The sequence below is a fragment of the Stigmatopora argus genome, chromosome 12 (genome assembly GCF_051989625.1).
Source record: "Stigmatopora argus isolate UIUO_Sarg chromosome 12, RoL_Sarg_1.0, whole genome shotgun sequence".
Taxonomy (NCBI): Eukaryota; Metazoa; Chordata; class Actinopteri; order Syngnathiformes; family Syngnathidae; genus Stigmatopora; species Stigmatopora argus.
The window spans coordinates 1,745,406-1,770,257 of NC_135398.1; the positions used below are offsets into that span (position 1 = coordinate 1,745,406).

Here is a 24,852-nt window from a genome sequence, read left to right on the forward strand (position 1 = left end):
GGGGCAACTTTTACGGGGGCGAGTAAATACGGTAGTTTGGTATGAATTGGCATAGTAAACTACAGTTTTACAATGATTTGTAGTATTTTTGTATTTTTCTTGAAGGCTACGTGTTTGTGAGCATGGAAAAATGTTGCTAAAATGAGATTGAATCTAAACTTCTGTCCCCCCTTTCTTCACAAAGGTGACTGAGATTCAGGACTGGAGTGCAGCCAGCCCTCACAGCGCTGCCTACGTCTTGTGGGACAATGGAGCCAAGAACCTTTACCGTGTTGGTTTCGAGGGAATGGTGAGCATACGCACACACACACATGGCGTCTTTCATTAGCTGTCAGGTGGCTTTTGTCTTTGGCCACATGGTGGAGTAGTATTTCCCGAACCCCCCTCCTCCAAAGTCTTTGTAACAGCCAGACCACCATTGTATGTCCAAGCAGCTGGAAATGGAAGCCATCTACATGATAAAAAACATGGTGCTTTTATGGCGGCTTACTGAACATTAAAAGGAGCTCATCATTGGTCGAGCTAAACACGCGTCTATTATGAAAAGCACATGTCTTTTTATCGGGGGTATTTGTGTAGTGAAAGAATTGATTTTTTTTGTTGGGTTGAATAACCTATTTGTCCTTTAGTTATTCTAATACAGTCAAACCGCTAACATTGAACGCAATTTATTCCTAAAGGAAACACGGGTAATGGAATCATTTTGTAGATGCCACACAATTTCCATTATGTATTTCCTCCCCTCGCTTTTGTTATGATATCCACTATAAGATATTGTTATGATAGGAACACTTTGTCTTTCCTTGAACTCTGTCACACATGTGCATTGTCACTATGCAGTTTTCTTTGTCTTCTCTTTCCGCCATATTGCTGATATTGCTCCTCCGAACTACATTATCGCAGCAGACTCTCTTTTTATTATTTATGCTTGTGCTCTTCTGGTGCTGGGACTCCCAAGACAACCGACTTACTGAGCCTCTCCTTCTCGTCTCTTGCAGTCGGACCTGAAATGTGTGCAGGATGCTAAAGGCGGTTCCTTTTACAGAGATCACTGCCCTGTGTTGGGTAAGTAAGCTAGCTTGCATATATGACCACTAGGTGGTAGTGCCACCTTATCGTTGGGCTTTAATACAGTTGGCTGATGTTGGGAAATCAATAAAAAGATTAATTTTTTAGAACAATTACAGTATTTTCTCGCATATAAGCCATATTTGTAATAAAAAAAGATGACTGAATCAAGGGCACGGCTTATATATGTACAAGATTTACAGCGTTGCTATACTCTTTTGCACCAGTATATTTCAACAAATTAACATTTACTATTTGTTGGTTATTTTCTGTTTTGCAGTAAGAATACAACCATTACTGGATGAATTAGTAACTTAATATTGACCCTAATAATGTGCTTTTGATTCATACAGAATCTCAGAAATAGAACGTGGAATGATTTTTCTTAAGATTTTCCCTTCAAAGTAACACATTTGTACTCCCTATTAAACCCATGAATATGGAGGTGAAAATTGTGAATCGGGGGGCGGCTTATACGCGAGAAATTCTAAAGTAAGGCAGTTTTAAGGGTGCAGCTTATATGTGAGAAAATACGGTGCTTTTCCTTTTATAAATCATGTTCACCCTATAGCAAGGGTGTCAGACTCGGGTTGGTTCGCGGGCCGCGTTAACGTCAACTCCATTTCATGTGGGCCGGACCATTTTACATATAATATTTAGATTTTTAAAAAAAATAAATGGATTAAAAGAACTGGATTAAAAGCCCTGAATATTCCGTTTTTATAGATCTAAATCAATGTTTATTTTAGCTTTATATATATATATATATATATATATATTACAAAATGATTTTTGAACTAAAACACAGAAAAAATGGATTATAAAATGACAATTATTGATTTAAAAGGGGGGAAATCAGGAAATTGAATATACATCTATACTCTTCATTTTAATTTGATCCTAAAACAGAAAGTCGGCACTCATCATTTACTTTCCCGGGCCACACAAAATGTTGCGCGGGCCAGATTTGGCCCCCGGGCCCTATAGTTTGTATCAATGATTATTCTGAAGAAATAAAAAAAACAGTTCCATATTTTCTATCCTACAGGTGAGCAGAACGGTAACAGGAACCCCGGCGGTCTTCAGATCGGAGACCTGGTCAACATCGACTTGGACCTGGAGATCGTCCAGTCGCTGCAGCACGGCCACGGCGGCTGGACCGACGGCATGTTTGAGACGCTGACTACCACGGGAACCGTGTGCGGCATCGATGAAGACCACGACATTGTGGTGCAATATCCTAGTGGGAACAGGTCTGTTACTTACTTCAGCAATTCGTATCAAACGGCCATGTGGATGAACCAGGTCCATTTTTCTGTCCGCAGGTGGACGTTCAATCCGGCCGTGCTGACAAAAGCCAATGTGGTGCGCAGCGGTGACGTGGCCGCCGGTGCAGAGGGAGGCACTTCTCAGTTCTTGGTGGGCGATTTGGTTCAGATTTGCTACGACATCGACCGCATAAAGCTGCTCCAGAAAGGCCACGGAGAGTGGGCCGAAGCGATGCTTCCTGTAAGTCTTTGCGCTTAAGCCAGGGGTGTCAGACTCGGGTTTGGTTCGCGGGCCGTGTTAACGTCAACTCGATTTCATGTGGGCCGGACCATTTTAGATATAATATTTAGATATTTTTTTTAAATAAATTGATTAAAAGAACTGAATATTCAGTTTTTTATAGATCTAAAACAATGTTTATTTTAGCTTTTTTTAAATATATTTTTAGATTTTACAAAATGATTTTTGAACTTAAAACACAAAAAAATGGATTAAAAAATGACAATTATTGATTTAAAAGGGGGAATTCTCAGGAAATTTAATATACATCTATACTCTTCATTTTAACTTGATCCTAAAACAGAAAGTCGGCACTCATGATTTACTTTCCCGGGCCACACAAAATGATGCGGCGGGCCAGATTTGGCCCCCGGGCCGCCACTTTGACCCATGTGGTTTAAGCGATTGGGTGGAATATCAAATTTTGCGTTTTCCAGGCTAAAGGCCTGTCGTGTTCAAGCCCGTTGTTGTTTTTTAGTCTGTTGTTGGAGTGTGACCACCATCATTTACCGTATTTTCTCGCATATACGCCTGTATTTGTCAAAAAAATGATGACTGAATCAAGGGTACGGCTTATATGCGCACAAATTAGACTTGAAATGCTCAAAACTGCAAGGCGACAAAGTCGAAACGCCATTACGCAAGACACAGCGGCCGATACGGTCATTTATTTCAAAGTAGAAAAAAGATGAACAGATAAAACGCTAAACAAGAAATTGTAAAATTAAACGATTTTAAGGCAATTTCAAGGGTGCGGCTTATACGCGGAGGCGGCTAAAATGCAAGAAAATACGGAAATTCTCTGTTATTCTTGGACGAATCCCAACAAATGTTGCCAGCTGTATTCTATCGATGAAATGATTCTTAGGGACCAATTTTTTTTGTATCGGGCCTCGTTTAATTTTGCGCCAAATGTTGCCTGTTGGCATGCGCAGTCTTTGTCACAGCCTTCAGGCTGTACTGTTCAATTTAAAGTTTGGAGGACACCCAAAAACAATCAGGCCCTTGTCACCTCAGATGGGAAGATGGGAAGAATTCCAAAGCCATTTCAAATTCACTCTTCCGTAATATGTCTCCTCTTAACTTTTCCTGGTAGAAGGCTGTCTGATAAGAAATCGGTGTCCTCGGCGACAATTCACGGGGCGTGAGTGTCAGAAACGTCAGCCTCCTGTCAGGGTTTTGCGGAATGCCCTTTAAACAATGACGGCGTCCTCATTCTTCCGATCGAAGAATTGCCTTGTCGGGATTTGACTTGTCATTCGGTGGCATTTCTTGGTGTCATAACCAATTTTTTTCTGTTCCCCTGGTTATTGCTCGGCCACGTAATTAGCGTAATACAGTGCACACTTGCAACTCGCCCCGTCGCCAATGGCGAGGAAAATATATTTTTCCTTCTTACACTGGCAAAGAGCTACCGTATTTTCACGACTATATGGTGCATCGCATTTTAAGCCGCAGTCTCAGTAACAAGTGCTATTTCTGTATTTGACACACACAAAGGACGCACCGTTTTTAAAGACGCAGCCAGACAATGCAAAACATACACCAGCTTAAACATACGGATACATGCTTAAAAACACGTTTTTAAAAAGGCAACGGAAGCAAAACTGTGTTCGGTTGTACTTTATTAGCCATTTTACAATGTACTCACGTCATCATCACCCACAAATCCATCAAAGTCCTCATTTTCTGTGTCCGAATTGAACAATTGTCCAAATGAGTCATCAAAAACGCTGACTTATATACTTTCGTCCAGGCGGCCACAATCCATTCACAAATAGTAGCTAGCTAGTAGCTAGCGTAACTATTCCGGTGCTGCCTGCCACGCTTTGTAAAGATGTGTTGATGTCGATGTCCAGGCCACAATCCATTGGGTGTATTAACAAAATAACTACATATCCCAGCAGTCACTGCGCAGTATTTTTTCTACGGGGAAAATAGTAGAGTCGGGGGCTGCTTGCCGTAGTTGTGAGAGCTGTAGAGGATGGTGTACCCTATCCACAGATTTATTTTATTTTATCGTGATAACAATGTTAGTATTGGTCCATATATAAAGCGCACTGGATTATAAGGCGCCCTGTCTATTTTGGAGGAAATTTTAACACTTTTAAGTGCGCCTTATAGTCGTGAAAATACGGTAAATTAAAAATGAAAAAGGATCAGATAAAAATCCTCACTAGTGCATAAACACTGAACAGCCCCACAATTCTCCATGCCGCCATATTGCCTATGATTGACCACGGGATAAACAAAATGAGACCAGCCAAGGTAGAAACGTAGTGAGAGTTAGCATTTATCGTCACATACGACAATGAGAAGTACGATAGATTTTTATTTTATTTTTCGACTTTTTCAAGTGCCCCAAAGTCGAAATGTCCATACATTATTTAAATCAAATATTCCCTGCCAACACTGTCAAGCAACTAAAAAGGTAACTTTTCAAATTAATTACCTGGCGGCAATTACAACAACTAATAAGTGTACGTTAGTGCAAAGACAAAGGCAGCTAATTGACATTGCTGTTTTTTAACGATCATTGGTTTTCTTTAATAATCAACGGAGTCCTTTATCATGAAGTGTCACTTCCTGATGTAAACTAATTGCAATTAATCTACTCCAAGATGCCACCTGTCTCTGCCTAATGAGCTCGAGCGATCCAATTATTGACGAACAGCACACAAAGCTTGACGAACTCCAAAGCGTCCTTTCTAATCTGGATTGAGATATTCTTTTTTTTTTTCCCTTTGGTTCATTCCATCAAAAAAAAAAATGAAATGCTGTCTTGATAGCGTAATAATGTTTTATTGTGTTATCTGTTTACACCTGCCACTATTTTTCCCATTTTCTCCATTTGTCTATATTCATGCGATATATTCATATCATGTGATATAATATTGAGAGCAATTTTAATGAGTTTTGCCACCGTATTTTTTAACAGACCCTGGGGAAGGTGGGCCGCGTGCAACAGATCTATTCCGACAGCGACCTGAAGGTGGAAGTGTGCGGGACGTCGTGGACTTACAATCCCGCCGCCGTCACCAAGATCGCTCCCTCGGGGTCGGCCGTTAGCAACGCTTCCGGAGGTTCGTGCCGACTTTGACGCACCGCCACGTTTTTGGGATTTTTACCCATTTTCTCTCCGTTTTAGAGCGCCTCTCCCAACTTCTGAAGAAACTGTTCGAGACGCAGGAATCCGGTGACATCAACGAGGAGCTGGTTAAGGCGGCGGCCAACGGAGACCTGGCCAAAGTGGAAGACATTTTGAAGAGACCTGATGTTGATGTAAGTGGCATCGTGCAACCACCGGGGGCGCTTATGGTTCGGGTTTAGCGTAAACGGCTGCTCTAAAAAATGAATGTTCGCGCTTGAGCAGCCTTTTTTAATTTATTTTATTTATTTATTTACCCTGCATATCCAGCCGCAGATGCTCATGTTATATTTCTCAATCATAAACACGAGGCACTTCATTTTGGTACAGATGGCCCGCGCATTTTATTGCATTGAGGTTTATCTTGCAGCCTCGGGCTTCAGAAATATGTTATTATAAAATAGCTGCATCATTGTCGGAAAGTATTATTGTTTTAAATATTCCGCGAATATTAGTCATAGCCCTCGTTAGACTTTGGACCAAAGTGATCGCAAGGAAGAGCAGCTGGCCGCCGAAAGGCAAAAAATTTGAAGTCGCCGAATGTGAGGCTGAAGCTGAACTATTTTTTAAAAACTACTCAGTGGTAAAGGTATTATTAAATCTCAGTTTTAAAACACTAAATGATTGCACAACAACCGTATTCTGCAACAAATTAACACTACTATGTACTGAAATGTAACTGCCTATTGGCACCATCTTAAAAGCTAACACAGTAATCCCTCGAATATCGCGGTTAATGTAGACCAGACATGACCGCAACAATTGAAAAAACGCAAGGTCACCCCTATTAATATTATTTTTTCCAGTGCTGAGTCATATTATCAAGAGTGGATTCTGCTTACGAGTTTCACCGTGGATTTTCACATATTCATGAACTTAAAAAAAATAAAAATAATAAACCTTTAGTGCTGAATCCTAGTAGCAAAAGTTGATTCCGCTTACGAGTTTCAGCCTGGATTTTCACATTTTTATGAATTTTTTAAAAAGAAAAAAAGCTTGAAAAAATAAAATAAAATAAATAGTGGAAAAAAATCACAAAGTAGTGAATTTGCGATAAGTGAAGACGCGATAATCGAGGGATTACTGCATTTTCCCAGTTTTTTCCGTTCACTGCTACTACGCTAAGTAAACGTCCCCACTCAGAAATTAGGGACAAATTCAACTCAAAAGTATGAAACATTCTGCTCATCTTATCATGGGACATCACATACCTTTCTATATGAAAATCTAAGATGAACATATTTGTAGTTCTGAGACCATTGAGTCTCACATTTGCATCTATAAGTATATTTTTTTTAGGTTTTTTCCCCCTAATAAAATAGAGATTGACATTTTTTAAATAACTTTCTCTAAAATGTCATTTCATTTTTCTCTCAGCCTGCAGAAAAGTATATTTTTTAGTTTTTTTCCCCCTAATAAAATAGAGATTGACATTTTTTTAAAATAACTTTCTCTAAAATGTCATTTAATTTTTTAATTTTTCTCTCAGCCTGCGGAAAAGTTTCGCTGCCCCCCTGTTCAACCATGCAATCATTTGCAGGCTTTTGAATTTTTAAACGCATTTTCAACTATTTGCGGATTTTCCCTATTCGACGGTCTTGGTCTCGCGAGGGCTCCATTGTATTAACCGTATGCCTCTCCTCCTATTACGGCTCTGACGCTGCAGTTTTTTTGCGTAGTCCGCTAGCGAATGCGTTGCGCTTTTATCATGGCCTCTCTCTAAGGAGAGAGCGGAGATCCTCCTCCCACTTCTGCGTCCTTCTCAATCTGAGGAGCATTACCGCAGGGCCCGAGGAGACACGAAGCGCATCAATGTGCAATGCAGCACAACCTGATTTGTGGACACGCACATGCACACGCGTGTGTGTGTCCTTTCCTGCCTTACTCAGCCTTTGCAACGATCCCATGTCGGACACACAAAACAATAAATTGCCTACACTTAATGTAGTGGAGACAGAAGAATTATGTTTATGGGTAATAGTTAGTTTGGTAAATGATTTTTTAGTTTACATCTATATAGCATACCATTTATTGATGAGCTCCTGTTTTTTTTGTCATTCGTACCAATTTGGTTTATCTCACCACAATAGGAATTTATTATATCGCCCTTATTTCTGTTTTATGGATCACAACTAAAGTGTCCTGACAGAACCTGTTTTCGGTGCATTGATGTTTAAGCTGATGTTGCTATTTTGTTAAATGGAAAAGGATTGCAATTTTCCTCAAATTGTACTTAATTCTTAAATTCGCTGCTCTAGCATCCTAAAAATCCGACACTTAATAAACAATGTTGCTATATATATTTTTCTATTCTTTAGGAATTGATTTGATTAGTCTCCTGCCTGTGAGCAAGTGTATTACTACATTTTTGTTTCTCAAACCTGCAGCTACCTTACAAACAGCTACCATATTTTCTTAAAAGCTGAAATTGTGCCTTAAGTGTGGATGAATATTGGTTAAACATTGTATTAAATTCCCTTTAGCACAGCACCATCTACATAATGTATAGGTTTTATAATACGGTGTGCCTTACGTGCGAAACAAATTTTAAAATAGGCCATTCATTGAAGGTGCGCCTTATAAGCCGGGGTACACGGTCGATTGGTCGCCGGTCTTTTGGTCGCCCGTTGTTGCGGTCGGGGCGACCAAAAGACGGCGATCAAAAGACTGGCGACCAAAAGACGGCGACCAAAAGATCGGCGACCAATCGACCGCACACGATAAGCCGGTGGTGCGCATTATAGTGCGGAAATACGGTAATTCAAGGCTCCCAAAATGGAACATGGAAAAAAATGACGAGTTTTGTTTTGTTTGTTTTTCAGGTTAACGGGCAGTGTGCTGGACACACGGCGATGCAAGCAGCCAGTCAGAACGGCCACGTGGACGTTCTCAAACTGCTACTCAAACACAACGTTGATCTCGAGGCAGAGGTTGGCATGATTTTTATTTATTTTTTATCAACTCAAGACGTATCGCCACTTACGGCTACGGTTTGACAAAATCTAGGACAAAGACGGGGATCGAGCGGTGCACCACGCGGCCTTTGGCGACGAAGGCTCGGTCATCGAGGTCCTGCAACGGGGCGGGGCCGACCTGAACGCCAGGAACAAGCGCAGGCAAACACCGTTGCACATAGCCGTCAACAAGGGACACTTGCAGGTGGTCAAAACTTTGCTGGACTTTGGCTGCCATCCCAGCCTTCAGGTATCCGTCGGCAACATTTGTTTACTGGACTTTTGCGATGTGAATGGTCTTTGGGGAAAAAGTTCATTTTCATTTGCTAACCCAGGACTCTGAGGGCGACACCCCCTTGCATGACGCCATTAGCAAGAAGCGAGACGACATGCTTTCCGTGCTGTTGGAGGCGGGCGCTGACGTCACCATCACCAACAACAATGGCTTCAATGCCCTGCACCACGCAGCTCTTCGAGGGAACCCCAGGTAAGAGCTGACAGTTTTTAGTCTTTACCAAACTACTCCATACACATTTTGTAGCAAAAGTAGGAAAATCCCCCCTCAAAAAATATAGTATCTTTTTCTGGCATTTACATCAAATTTAAATGTTGGAAGTTTTTGTTTTTGGCTGGCCATTTTAACTCACCATGATGATTACTTTGAAAACGCAATGTCATGTTCCCCATAGGTTTTGCATTTTGAATGTCAAAAGGTTCAATTATTTTAAAAGGTACCGTATTTTCTCGCATATACACCGTATTTGTCGCAAAAAAAATGATGACAGAATCCAGGGTACGGCTTATATGCGCATAAATTAGACTTGACATGCACGAAACGGCATCATTTACTCGACAAAAGCCTAATTGTCATCATACCCAGCTGCGTATGACGAAATTGGTAGGAAATTATAATTATTATATTTTTTATATATTATTTTTACATACTGTTATAATTATACGAAATTATACGAGAGAAATTTTAAAATTCAACCATTTTAGGGCCATTTTAGGGCCATTTTAAGGGTGCGGCTTATACGTGGATGCGGCTAATATGCGAGAAAATACGGTATGTTTAGCATTTTGTATGTCAAAACATTCAATTATTTTGAAAGGTAAGTCGCTTGCTCATTGTTTTTGAACGACATTTGTTTCAAGCAGTGTAGACTGGTGTGTTAGTTAAAAGCAAAACATGAGTCACAGTTGATTTGCACAGTAGACGCCGCATTTATTCGCCATCGCTCCCACGGCGTATACGTATCCCGACTACTTGGACTCGGTGTACTTTTCAAGCGGCCTGTCTAAAAGTGTTTTGATGAGGTGCTGATAAATCGCACGATATGCCCCTCGCCTTACTGGAAAGCAATCCGGCGGCGCACATACCTCAGCGCCTTAAAAAAGCGCATTTATTTAAAGAAGGTCGAAGGCTGACCGAGGTGCACTTGGAATTGCTTTCTTACATAAAGCGTGAAGAGTTTGGGGTGGTTTATGTTTGTACAGCATCATTCAGATTGTAAAGGAGAGAGAGAGAAAGCGAGAGAGAGAGAGTGTGTTGGACTTGGAAATGAAAAATGTTGGAGTGCAGCACAACCGTGTAAGGATTCCTTGGTGTTTGTTTGTTTGTTTGTTGTCCACTGGCTTTAATTCACTTTCTGTCCTCTGCTCACCTCTCCGACAAGAAGATATACGTCCCCTTCTATAGTTAGTCCATTGACTTTTATTTCACGCTCCAGCAACCTCAATATCTGTGAACCGGGCCAGCTTCAAGTCCGTAAACCCCCTAAAATCTCTCGCCCCCAAGCTGTAGTCCAACTACTCACCTGTCATGTTTTTTAACGGTGGTAAAGAAGAAAATAGTGGCACTCGCAGATGAAACTTTATAATAAATCCTTCTTCCTTATGAGGAAAGCCTTTAAAATTGATTTTGATTCAGTACGTACCGCCAATGTTGCAACATTGACTTTGTATTTTGCATTTATTGTCTGGTAAAAAATATCAAATGTTTTTTATCCTTCAAAGTTGTCAGTGCTTTTATAGGAAAGTGATGGGGGCGGATTAGTACTTGCTTATACATTATCCAATTCTTCATACTTTGTAATTTTCCTTTGGGGGAAAATATAAATTGAAATAATTAGTTGCCCTGTCAAACTGTAGATCATAAAAACTTTTATTAGCGGCGCAGACAATTGTAGTCACAATTTAACGTCATTAACGCTCGTAAAAGTGGATGTTAATCGCTAATGGGTCACAAGGAAAACTTTGAAAGATTGTTTCATTCATTGGCTGCCATTGACGGTTATAAACGTCCACGTCAGCCTTTTTTTTGTGGAGGGTGATTATTTTGTTGTGATAGCGACTACACATTAACTTCAAAACATGGCTAATTTCCATCTTTAGTCCCTTGTGTAGGTTAAATATAAACAATGAAACATACGTACGTAGCACAGTTTTAGATGGGGTTGTGATTGCAATTGTGTTTGTTACCAGCCAGGCTTGAAGATGATTGGACAAGAGGTTCAGGAGTTCACGTATGTTAATTGCTATTGAGTGCTAGATGCATGCGGCTCGGACAGAAAAGGTCCTTTGGCTAATTTACCACTCTTTTTGAAGGGAATTACACAGTCACCTCTAGAGCCAGCCGTTGTTGATGTCTTGGAATTTTTTTGCAACAAAAAAATTAAATAAAAAAAAGTATTTTCCCCATGCAAAAGTCAAAACAAGGAAAAAAAACAATAATTAGGCAATATACATTGGAAACCGAACATGGCATCGCGGTACCCCTAAAGCACATGTGTCAAAGTGGCGGCCTGGGGGCCATATCTGGCCCGCCGCATCATTTTGTGTGGCCCGGGAAAGTAAATCATGAGTGCTGACTTTCTGTTTTAGGATCAAATTAAAATGAATAGTATAGATGTATATTACATTTCCTGATTTTCCCCCTTTTAAATCAATAATTGTCATTTTTAATCCATTTTTTCTGTGTTTTTAGTTCAAAAATCATTTGGTAAAATCTAAAAGTATATTTAAAAAAGCTAAAATAAACATTGTTTTAGATCTATAAAAAATGAATATTCAGGGATTTTAATCCAGTTCTTTTAATCCATTTCTTAAAAAAATCTAAATATTATATCTATAATGGTCCGGCCCACGTGAAATCAAGTTGACGTTAAAGCGGCCCGAGAACCAACCTGAGAAGTGTCACTTGATAACGCAATATATCGATAGATAAGTGATATCAGCCAACTCTACCGTCCACCTCGGCCACATTTTTATAGCTGCCAGTAAGTGTAATATACTGCATGGCGTATTCATCGCAGCAATGTGTTTTTTGGACAGCGAGCCCAGTGTGTTTACTAGTGTCTCAGCCTGGCTCATCTCTGTGTCTTTCCCATAGGGGTGCTGGAAGCCAGTACCTGCTCAAACTGTAAACAGTTCACAGATTAATAGCCCATGACTCATAAATGTTGAGGGCGGGGGGGCGGCGGCGGTTAGCAAGCCCCGCACTGGTCGCTCTGTGCCGTTCAAACGCATCACCGCCCTGTAATGTTTATCCTCGCACTAAAACACTTGCCGTTTTTTTTTTTAATATGGCGACGGACATACAGTAGTTCCAACCACATATGGGAATTTTTGTCATCTCTGTTTGGACGCTAATGGCTGTCATGTCACATCCACGATGTGGAGAAATTCATGTAAGGTGATTGGATTTGTTAACTTCATCTTTGTGTATTTGGGAATATTTCTGCATGGTGGTTATGATGTCATTTGGAAGAAGAACTTTAGGAGGAACTTTACTGTTAATAGACTTGAGTGAGGATGGTAAATTCAGGAGGTGTGGTGTGATTTCTGTTTGGTTCTTTACTCTTTGATAGAATTATCTTTTTAGATTATAATAATAATAATCGGACATAGGCTTTGTCATCATCATCGACTCGACAAAAAAGCCTAATTGTCATCATACCCAGCTGCGTATGACGAAATTGGTAAATGATAGGTAAACGATGATTGGTACATGATGTTGTTTCTGAGAAAAATGTGAGTAAATATGTGCCATTTGTATGATTTTTTAAAATTGTTTTATCAGTTAATAAGGGGAATTGCAATCATTAATAAGGGCAGCAATTGGAGGAGGTGGACAGCTATGGTGACAAAATGCAAGATAAGCTGCTTTGTTAAACTTGAGGAATGTGCAATATCAATAGTGTCTTTTTAGGAAAGTGTTATAGTTTCGTCTTTGTTGGGAAAGTATATTTCAAACGCAATATTTGCCGCTACTTGTTTCCATTTAGGAAGTCAAAGAATTGCCGACGGCCACTGGCAGAAAATGTAACAATTTAGTTGTGTTGGTTTTTGGAGGTTACTCATTGGCTGCCGTTGACAGTGATAGACGCCCAATCCATTTGAACGGCGAGGGCTGGCGTCCCTCCCATTTCAAAGTGATTAAAAGCCTTCTAGCGCTTTTAAATTCCCAGTGAGGAATAAAAAGACTCGTATTGTTGAACGTCTATCGTTGTCAATCGCACGGAAAGAGTTAACTGTTGGATCTGGTTTTATTTATCTGGCTTCATTTGTTCACGGACTTAGCGTAGCTGGTAGCATTTCTTCATTTTCAGACGCATTTGCGGGTCTGCTTAGCTTGTTTTACATTGTCGTCGCCCCACGACTGAGTCCCATCAACCACCTGCTCGGCGCTCGGTCGCGTCATCAGCTGTAAGCGTCCGGCGACGGTCATTGGAGGAGGCGGTGGGTTCTCGAAATAGCCCACGCGGCACGTCTGCTCTTGCTATTTTAAACCCGGCCATTGACGGCGTGCTGGGAATAGAAAAAAAACGGGGACGAGGGCAACAAGTTTGAAGCGGTGACTTTATTGATCCTTTCAAATGAGCATTGGGCACGGAACACGGCAATCACAAAGGACTCGGTCGTTGGAAGAGTAACACCCCCAGTCGTCCCCGCAGTCATCAAAGCATAGCTACAGCTGGTTGAAGGGGACCAAATCCATTCAAGAGGTGATTTGGTTCCATTTTACCAGCTTTAGCAAAGCATTGTGGGATATCTCTCTCTCTTCAAACCTTCAGCGGGATGCTTTAGTCAATTCGGCCTCCTCTTAAGATGGCCTTCACATATGTACAGTTCATCATTGCGGCTTTTTGCGATGTTACCCTCAATATGTGGCTGTGCGGACGCTATGGAATTTTGGACTGATTTATCCTGACGACTACATTTAGAGTTTGACACGGTGTGCGATAATTTCCTGGCTTCACAAATTACATTTAAAAAAAACTCAAAATAAGCACCTCAGTTAAAGATTTGGATGGTCTATCGAAACAGGTTCAACTTAATAAAATACCCCCAAATTATTATTTTTTAAAATGATTTAGTTTTTAAGGTGTTCTCTTAGGCATATCGGAATTTATATTATTATTTACGCCCATTTTTGACATTAAGTAGCGTTTACATTTTAGTAACTGTTTTGTTTTGAATTATAACATAAGAATAGAAACATCTATATATATTAGTGTACATATTAGTGTGTATGGATGTATATATATATACATATATATACACATATATATACATATATGTATATATGTATGTGTATATATATACATATATACATATATATACATATATACATATATGTATATAAATATATACATACACATATATATACACACATACATATATATACACACACACACACACACATATATATACTCATATATATACACACATTTACATACATGTACATATACACACTTTTTTTTTAGTTTCTCACAATTCTGTGTTAAGTATCATAAATATAGTTAAATTTTGTCCGCAGACGGCATAGTAACACTTTTGTAAAGATTGGCATTTGTTCCTAATGTCAAGGAGCGTGCATGCGATAGCCAAGACGTACGCAACACGTCGCTCGTAGACAAAATGGAGGCCGTCACTTCTATTTTGTTACACGTCCACGTGCAGATTCGCTCCGACGGTGACATAGCGTCGGACGACCGGGCCGCCCACCTCGGCTGAAGGCCCATAACGGGGTTGGGGGGGATAAAGCGGGGTGGGGGGCCGACAGGCGTACTGAGCATTTGATAATGTCAGCATCTGCTGCGCGTGTCACTCAGACAGCGGGTCGTTTCTGGCGAAGGCCTCGGACAAAGGCAAACGTTTAGAAAAGTGCTAGCCTGGCTCTTATTTCCCGTCATTTACTATTCTGTGCTATATTTTAGAAATCATTAAACTTTTGTGGGATTTAGAAAAGAAATTATCGTATTGATGGCTATTGACAATGAATGAACTCCCAGTTTAAATGAATAGGTTTTCAGTCCTTGGATTTAGACTATTTTTTTCATGTTTGTTTTTTAAATGTCACTTTGATTTAAGCAAAACTTCAACTTTAAAGCGTATCTTTTTTAATATCAACTCGTTTTCGCAAAACATTTCATTCCCCCGAACAGCAACAAAAACTTAAAATAGCGCATAAAAACATCGCATTTACCTTCAAGTTAAACCCAATTTCATATTTAATCGTCACTGGGGAATATCTCCGTTTTTAAAACTCGCTTTTCCTTTTTAAAGCTCGCACGTGATTGGCCATAAATTTGTCGGAATGATCATCAGGAAACATTGCACGTCACATTTTAGCTTTTAATACCATTGCAATACCTGAAATGGGAGCAGTCTAACGACCCCGCTATACAATTTCTGTGTCCATATTGGGCTTTGTCCAAATCCGTCCACAGTTCCCAAACAGCTGACGGGACAGACTTGACCCTGCATTGTCCCCCTTTTTTTCCCCTGCCGCTCTAATCTGACTGCCACGCGACCCGACAAAAGCATTTGGCAACCTTGCAAACGGGAACAATGAATGTAAAAACGGGGGTTACGAGGGTTTTGCCAGGTCCCCTTGTTTTTAGGCCTATAGTCCAATCTCCACACAAAAACATGGCGTCCGTACCCTACGAGCATCACGTTGTGCCCCCTCAGCAACTCTTATTTCCAGAATAGCCGGCCCCGCGGTTGACATTTTCCACCTTGTATGGGATAGATTAGCATATTAGCAGGCCGCTAAAAAAAAAAAAAAATTTTTTTTTTTGGGGCCCAACATCTCCAAATACCGTCCCGGTACTTTTACCGTCCTCGCCGAGCTTTTTATCGGCCGACTCAGCCCGTTTGGCCAAGCGGCGAGCTCCCCCACGGCGCCGAGTGCTGCAGTGAGGCTGCCCAGAGACAGTATAGCGAGCTTTACATCGCTCTCCTCCTCCTCCTCCTCCTCCTCCGCGTGCACGAGACGCATTTCTTCCGTTGAGCGCCGACGACTCGCACCTCGCTCAGAATACATACTTCTTTACATTCCATAGCTGTCACATGTTCATATGGGTACATAAAGAAGTATGTGCACTGAAGAGGTTGCCACACTCCAGATAGGAAATCCTCTCCCTTTTTTTTCTCTGGTTCTCTCACCTTTCGGAGAAGTTACGAGCGGAACGCTTTCCTCCTCCTCCGCCGCCGCCGCCGCGTTCCCTCCCCAAGTATGGTAGTCTGCGGCGTAAGGTGACTTTGAGCGTAAATTCACTTCCACGCTCGATCGAGGCTTTCCTCCGGTTGCCATGTAAGGCTGAACGAGATGCCCCCTCCCTCCCGGCGCGTCCATACCATAGTGGGCCATCCCGGTGACCTCCAAATGAGTACCTCCTATTGGTCCAGCAGTCCAAAAAAAAAGAAGACAAAAAAATGGGGGGGTAACAAAGTCCTTTCGATGAAACCGTTGCTTTTCCTTCCCCGCTCTGCCGCAAGGTTCCTCTCCGGGCGCGCCTGGTCTTATAGGACGGCCTCCGCCGCGTCCGTCCACGGTGCTGGGTTTCAATGACCATACTTAACGTTTTCACTTCCGCCCTCCCACTTTTTTTCTGGCCCCCACCCCCACCCCCGCTTCTCCGGTTTCAGCTGCGCCCCCAGCGGCTCGCCGCCTTTGCTGATGTTTGAAAACAATTCCAATTGGAACAGGAAGCTATTGTAGACGGATTTGGGCTTTAGGCGCACCGACCGAGGGCAGGCCATAGGTCACATGAAGGTGCTAATGCCCAGCTCAGCACTTACGGATTGGTCGCCCCGCCCCTAACCTTTTTCCCACTTCTCGTTCCGTACATCCCCGTCTCCACCTGTCTTGCGTATTGAAATGACGACAAATTGGGTTTAATGAGATAAATGCCAATGGATACTTGGCTTTCTTTCTCGCTAAATTTAGGGTGGGAAAGAGAACGTATGATTGGGCGGTTGTGGGAAAGACACAGTTTTTTTTCTGCATACTTTTATGTTGTTTCCAAAGCTATCGTAATTACGGTCTAGAGAGGAATGTTCATTTTTAATTTGGCAGAAATTGCGTGTGAAAGAGGCAAAATGACATAAGGCCAAGCCAACTAAAGGTGTTTTAAAATAAGAATTAAAATAATTGTCGAGTGTTTTTTAGAGGCTAGTGTCAGAATTTAAACTTTGCAAAAATAATAATTAAAATAATTGTCGACAGTGTTTTTTTAGAGTCTAGTGTCAGAATTTAAACTTTACAAAAATAATAATTAAAATAATTGTCAACAGTGTTTTTTAGAGGCTAGTGTCAGAATTTAAACTTTACAAAAATAATAATTAAAATAATTGTTGACAGTTTTTTAGAGGCTGGTGTCAAAATGTAAACTTTACAAAAATAATAATTAAAATAATTGTCGACTGTTTTTTAGAGGCTAGTGTCAGAATTTAAACTTTACAAAAATAATAATTAAAATAATTGTCGACAGTGTTTTTTAGTGCATCGTGGTGGGGGAGGCGAGTGTCAGAATTTAAACTTTACACTCTGCTGTCCTTTTTTGTGGAACTCCCATCTTCCCGTCGCCGATATTTCCAAGTTAAGAGGGAAAAAAATGACGTCGTTTTAAAAGCGCCGTTTAAGAGGACGTCCTGTTTATGGGCGAAGCTGCCGTTTCTCCGCGGGAGGGGCGGCGCCGCCGATCTTTAGATCAATAACTATTTGCGCCATGGTGAGAAATGATCAGTAGGCCTCTAATGAATATTTGCCCGGGACCAACACATTCCACAAGTTGACACTAATCTCACTGGAAGGTTTGAACGCTCCAGCGAGCGAAAAAAAAAAAAAAAAAAGTAGCGCACCTTCTAAATGAACGCCATCGTTTGACGTGGACGACTCGTAAAGATGTGACGCATCCTCGCCTGGACGCAGCGGCCAATTAACCTTATTCTTATTGGCTTGCCCAGCTTTTGCCCCAATGGCCGCCGTCTTCTTCTCTCCGTAAACTAGCTTAGCGGCGTTTAGCGACGAGGCCGGTGACACACATCCGCCCCGTCATCCATCCTCAACCCGCCACATGTGCGTCGTTAGTACACTTCTTACAGCGTGGCGTCAACCCTCCTCTCTAAATCCCCGCCCCGCTCGCAACTCCTGGCACGCGTCCTCATCCGCCGCGTTCCCCCGACTTACCGTGACCTCCCCTGCCTTTTACGGGGAAAAAAAGTAGTAACGTTTGGGCGTAGGTTAAAAAAAATGTTTAAAAAAAGGAGTTCAAAGTCCAAGTGCATTGAGTATCCATGAGCCATGCTTCAGACCATTGGAAGCAGGTTAACAAGTCCGTGGTTAAATAGCGGGTGGACACAATACTTAATGAGCTGGGGGTGGTGGGGGGGGACGTGCTGCGGCGTCCAGTCAGTGCCAGAAACAGACAGAACGAGGGAGGGGGGGGGGGGTTGCTGAAGGAGAAAGATGGGCGAGATAGTGTGGACAGTGCAGAAAAGGGCTTAAATCCATGCCCCCCCCCCAAAAAAAAAACCTCCCCCCCGTCCAATTGCATCCTCCGTGATTTGCTCTTGGGGGGATTCTAAGAAAGAGAGAAACAAGGTAGAGAATTTGTGCGGTTAAGTTGCTGCAGAACGCCGTTCGGCGCCCCCCCACCCCCCTTTTTGACGATGCGGCTCGGAACCCGCGGGGTTTCAACTCCATCCCGGTATTACCTGTCCGACGACGAGTCCCGGCGCCCGACCGACTCCTTCCCATTCGCGGAAAAGAGCCGTAATGACCTCCACGCCGCTCCAGCTGCTGCAGCCGCCAAATGTGTGTGTGCGCGTGTGTGTGTGTGTGTGTGGATTTGACTCGCTGAATCAGCTTCTGTGATTGGGGGAGGAGGGGGAGGCAGATGAGCGGCGAGGGGAGGGAGGGGAGGCGGATGGTGGCGGACATTCCCATACACATGCGCGCATCCTTTTATATAAAAAAAAGTGGTACACCTTTTTTTCAGAGACTCGCGGAGAGGTGGCGTGGAGGGGAAAAAAAATCTGCCGCACTCTCCTCTTCCTCACGTGCATGGTGGAAAAAAAAAAGAGAAGTGGGGAGAATGCCCTGGATGATTGAACGGGTTTAAAAGTATAGCAAGTGTCCTCCTCCCGCTACAGCCTTTTGCCATTCTATATGCAGGCACACACTCATACACGGAGTTTTATCTGGGATTTCAAATGTACTTTTGACAATTAGATGGGAGTTTGCTGATGTTTGTGTTTAGTGTTTAGAGGGACATATTGTCATTGACGGAGAGGATAGCAAAATATTTCGCTTTATTGTTGCTGTATTTTTTTGTTTTGGGTGAAAATATGGACTGCAGTAATCCCTGGAATATTGTGGTTAATGTAGATCACGGGTGTCAGACTCGGGTTTGTTCGCGGGCCGCTTTAACGTCAACTTGATTTCACGTGGGCCGGATCATTTTAGATATAATATTTAGATTTTTTTTAAATAAATGGATTAAAAGAACTGGATTAAAACCCCTGAATATTCAGTTTTTTATAGATCTGAAACAATGTTTACTTTAGCTTTTTTAAAATATATTTTTAGATTTTACAAAATGTTTTTGAACTAAAAACACAGAAAACATGGATTAAAAAATGACAATTATTGATTTAAAAGGGGGAAAATCAGGAAATGTAATATACATCTATACTATTCATTTTAATTTGATTTTAAAACAGAAAGTCAGCACTCATGATTTACTTTCCCGGGGCCACACAAAATGATGCGGCGGGCCAGATTTGGCCCCCGGGCCGCCACTTTGACACATGTGGTTTAGAGGAACATATTGTCATTGACAGAGATTATAGCAAAATATTTAGCTTTCTTATTGCTGTATTTTTATTTATTTTTTGCTGAAAATATGGACTGCAGTAATCCCTCGAATATTGCGGTTAATGTAGACCAAACATGGCCGCGATAATTGAAATATCGTGAAGTAGGGTCACCCCTATTATAACTTTTTTTTCTTTAGTGCTGACTCATCGTAGCAAAAGTGGCTTTTGCTTAAGAGTTTCAGCGTGTTTTTTCATATTTTTATAAACTTGAAAAAATATATTTTGATAATAAATAGCAGAAAAAAATCGCAAAGTAGTGAATTTGCGATAAGTAAAGACGTGATAATCGAGGGATTACTGTATTTAGATTTTTTCTCATTTTGGGATAATTTGTAAACCAAGGATAAACCTGTTATTTAGTGCTAGTTCACTTTTTATTGGTTAATCCAAATTCTGTCACCTTGATTTATTTATTTCCATTGGCATAGGTCGATAAAAGTTAGTTATAATTTCGCACATAACATTTTTGTCTAATTTGTGACTGAATATTTTCCCAACTTTTTTCCCACTCGGTGCAATTAAAAATCACTTTTATTAAATGCATCCTAAACAAAAAATACAAAAAAAGAGATAGAAATGCAACTATTTGTCTATTTACAAATATTCAAGCATTAAAATGTAGTTTTAAAAATTGTGCCTAAAGTCTAAATTTAATAGACAATGTTGCCTGGTTTGCCTTCTACTATTTCTACTTCTCTTCTACTTGTCTATGTTCGTCGCATCTTCATTTTGATCGTCTACGTTCTACGACTTTGACTATTTGCCGTCGTGCTTTTCCCCGAAAGCCAAAATCCGGGTGGTTACACACTTTTAAAATTAAAAAGGAGAAACTATCCGCAGCGTTTATCAAAGTTTATAGATAAAGCGTTCCATTCTTATGGGACACGCAGCCCCAAAAGTGAGTGCTTGCTTAATGATCTATAAAATAGCTTGTAGCGTTTTACTGTGAAATTTGCCAACAGCCATTTTGGACCACGACTTTATGATTGCTGTTCTTGTCGAATACTAAAGTCTCGGCAGCGCTCCAAAGAAGGGACGTCGAAGACACTGCCATCGTTTAAGGGCCAACGTAGCACGATAGCTTGAGCGTTTAGCACATGGGTGTTAAACTTACATTTTTAGTCTGTTTTTTTTTTTGGGGGGGGGGGGGGTGGGAAATGTTCATTTACTTGCTGCCATTGACAAACGTTCATTTGCCCCTTTCCAGTTAAAACAGATTGGAGTGAATTGGACAGCTATCGTTGTCAATTTGCGTCATTAACCCTTTTTTAACTTGCATTTTAAGATAGTTATTGGTACATTTTGGATCATTTCCTATTGATTTTGAGGGACTTATTGTTTGTTTGTCTCTTTGTGGATTTTTTTTTAGGTATTTCCAAGTTACCGTAGTTTCTCGCATATAAGCCACACCCTTAAAATTGCCCTAAAATGGTTGAATTTGACAATTTCTCGCATATAAGCCGCCCCCTGATTGACAATTTTCACCTCCATATTCATGGCTTTAATAGGGAGTACAAATGTGTTACTTTGAAGGAAAAATCTGAAGAAAAATCATCGCAGCACGTAGACAAATTCAAAAAGGAGGTGAGGTGAGCAGTACAACCAGGACATGTGTCCGTAGCAGTCTAGTTTGTCATCCCGAGGTAATATGGCGAGCAATGGCAGGCACAAGTGATTTTTTTTCACGTTTTATGCAAGATAAGCTTTATTTTTTTTCTTGAATTTCATTCATAGATGTCAAAATAAATTTTGTTTAGCGTTTTATCTGCTTATCTTTTCTCTATTTTGAAATAAATTACCGTACCGGCCGCATGGTCTTGCGTTATGGCGTTTTGCGCATGTCAAGTATAGTTTAGATTAGATTAGATAACTTTATTCATCCCGTATTCGGGAAATATCACTGTCACAGTAGCAAGAGCGTGAGAATACAGACACAGCAAAATACGTTTTAGACATAGACATACCGTTGATTCAGTCTTTTTTATTTATTTACCAATACAGCTTTTATGCGAGAAACACTAATACATTACATTTAAAGAACTAACTTGGCAGATTGGATTTTTTTTACGCGGTTTCTAACATAGTGTGGCTTTTTCACTCTTCCAATTTCAATTTTTGTCTCTTTGTATCTTAACTTTTTCGCCACTTCTGAGCTGGACAAACATATTTAATAGGTAAATAAATACAGAAACAACATTATTTGCCTTCCTGAGTAACCCGCAAAGCTCGGCGTTGAACCTCACGCCGGTCGGTCCGCAACGCCGACGGACCCTAATGCTAAATATAGGGGTGAGCGTAAGACCACCATAAGTAGAGTGTCCTTGACTATTTAAAAAAAGCAGAATGGCGCAGGCTGTGCGGCACGAGGTCAAGAGGACACTGAGAGTGAGGGGCGCTTATATCAGAAGAGGTGGTGGTGGTGAAGGATGTAAAACAGGGGAGGGTACGCGGGGGGGGTCTCATTTGAAGAACACACAAGTGGAAGCAGGAGAGACCACTTTATTTGGCGGGGGCTAAAAATAGAGCGGCAAATGCTAGCCCGGGCTAAACGGGTCCGACGCCCCTCTCCTTTCGCTGGTTGCTGGAATCGATAGGTCGGGAGCCGGAGTGACTCTTCCCGGTCGTGGAAGGGGGGCGGGGGGTTGGAAAACGGGGGGCCGGGGAAGGTGTGTATACGCGGCGCAAAGCTGGAACTATTTTTTGCGCGGCGTGACTAAATATGGTCAGCGAAGGTGGCGGGACCAGACACGGGAGCGTCGAGCGTGAGGCATGCTTCCAATGCTTGGCTTCACAAAGTGTGCTAAACCATCCAGGGACAGCGTAAGGACCGCGGGCCGAAAGGGGACCGCTCGGGGGTCCGATTCCGACCGCGGAAGGTCTTGGTAGCTCGTTCATACTGTATGTATACAGTGGTACCTCGAGATACGAGCTTAATCCGTTCTGGAACTGAGCTCGTATGACGAGATTCTCGTAACTCGAGCGGACGTTTTCCATTGAAATGAATGGAAAACAAATTAATTTGTTCCAGCCCTCTGAAATTCAATCACATTTCTCTTAAGATTTTCCCTTTAAAGTAACACATTTGTACTCCCAATTAAAACCATGAATATGGAGGTGAAAATTGTGAATCATGGGGCGTCTTACACAAGACAAATTGTAAAATTCATCGATTTTAAGGTCATTTTAAGGGTGCGGCTTATACGTGGACGCGGCTAATATGCGAGAAAATACTGTTGTTTCTTGGTCTTTTTTCATAGTCTTTCTTATTTCATAGAACTGAGTCTGTTAGCCACAGATCGCTACGGACAAACTTCCTGGTTGTACTGCTCACATGACCTCCTTTTTGAATGTGCAATCCAGCAATCATTTTTTACAGTATCTCAGAAATAGCACAAGATTTTCCCCTTCAAAGTAACCCATTTGTACATTTGTACCTACTAAACCATGAATATGGAGGTGAAAATTGGAAATCAAGGGGGGGGCTTATACGAGGGAAATTGTCATTTTTGTCATTTTAAGGGTGCGGCTTAAATGCAGAGGTGGTCAATATAGAGAAAATACGGTAACCCCATCAGACGGTCGACGCGTAATCAATTTGGTCAACGTTGCCTCGTGCAGTTAATCGATGAATATGAATAAAAGAAGGGTCACGTTACGGATGGGCTTTGTTTGCCCGAGTTCAAAACCATTAGGACAAGTTGTTCTTTGCTATCTCATTGAAATGGAAAACAAATCGCAAACGGTATTCTCGCGGGGCCGCCTTTAATTAGTTGATTTCTTTTCTTTGCGCAACAAAGCATCGTGGATGGATGTAATTAGTGTTTTAAATGAGGTGAGAGCACAACACATTGTTGAAAAAGGCTTGCGCTCTTTAAAACAGTCGTTAATTGAATTGGAATCATTCCCAACAATTTACATCCATGTTTTTTTTGTTTTACCATCCATCGTTCATTTTATTTGACGTTATTCAGCCCGTCATAATATCAATTTGCCGGCCTTTCCACATCACGCAAATGCTTCTATTCCGCCCGATTTGCGCTTGGTTTTCTTCCTCGCTCCTCTTCCTCGCTCGTCTTCCTCCTCCCCACTCTGCTGGCCGTCCCTCCTCATCCCTTTTCGCCGTGCATCACTCGAAGAGGCGAGGGCACCGAGTGCCGGAGAGGCATAAAAGTGATTTATGAACGGGCTCGCCTTTACCTGGGAAAGCCGGTGGCTCTCTCCCATACGCCGTTCCATTGTCCCCGCCCCCTCGCCAGCACACTGCGGGAGAAAGCTCCTCCGCTTTACCTTACGTACACTTTTTACGGCCAAATGCCGATGTCTGCAAATCTGTCCGCTGGCTTCTATTTACGTTTGTCGTTGCGTTTGGTCTCAGGATTGATTTTTATGTTGATTTGAAGGGAAACAAAAATACGGTAATCCCTCAAATATCGCGGTTAATGTAGACCAAACATGGCTGTGATAATTGAAAAATCGCAAAGTAGGGTCACCCTTATTATAACTTTTTTTTTCCTTTGGTGCTTGTAGCAAGAGTGGCTTTCGTTTACGAGTTTCAGCGTGCATTTTCATATTTTCATGAACATAAATTAAAAAAAAAAAATTAATAGCAGTAAAAAGAAGTAAATTTATGATGAATGAAGTTGCAATAATCGAGATAAGACTGATTTATTAGGTCGGTTCAGATTATGTCATTGTTTTCTTCAAATGCGAACCTGTGAAGTCATTAGAGATGATTTTTGTCATCTTTGGAAAAAAAAGGTAGTTATAATAAGGCTGACCCTACTTTGCAATTTTTCAATTATCGCGGCCATCTTCTCCTCTACATTAACCGCAATATTCCAGCGACTACTGTCTTCCATTTAACATCCACTTGTAATTATCTACACTCTTTATCTTGCAATTTTTCTGGCCAGAAATCCCCCCAAAAAAGCAAAAGAAATAAACACACCACCCACTCCGTCC

The 24,852-nt window shown here is 41.4% G+C and overlaps 1 protein-coding gene across 7 annotated transcripts in view; it reads left to right on the forward strand.

Moving 5' to 3' along the window:
• Positions 1-24,852, forward strand: part of mib1 (MIB E3 ubiquitin protein ligase 1) — a 49,999-nt gene that overhangs the window by 6,361 nt on the left and 18,786 nt on the right. For all 7 annotated transcript variants that reach the window (XR_013304067.1, XM_077614393.1, XM_077614394.1 and 4 more), the window contains exons 4-12: positions 185-289; positions 999-1,065; positions 2,117-2,321; positions 2,394-2,577; positions 5,555-5,699; positions 5,765-5,898; positions 8,587-8,694; positions 8,771-8,968; positions 9,054-9,205. Coding sequence is in view for 6 of the 7 variants with exons in the window: in XM_077614393.1 (XP_077470519.1) it covers positions 185-289; positions 999-1,065; positions 2,117-2,321; positions 2,394-2,577; positions 5,555-5,699; positions 5,765-5,898; positions 8,587-8,694; positions 8,771-8,968; positions 9,054-9,205 (1,298 nt within the window). In the remaining variant the exon portion in view is untranslated. The remainder of the gene's footprint in view (positions 1-184; positions 290-998; positions 1,066-2,116; positions 2,322-2,393; positions 2,578-5,554; positions 5,700-5,764; positions 5,899-8,586; positions 8,695-8,770; positions 8,969-9,053; positions 9,206-24,852) is intronic.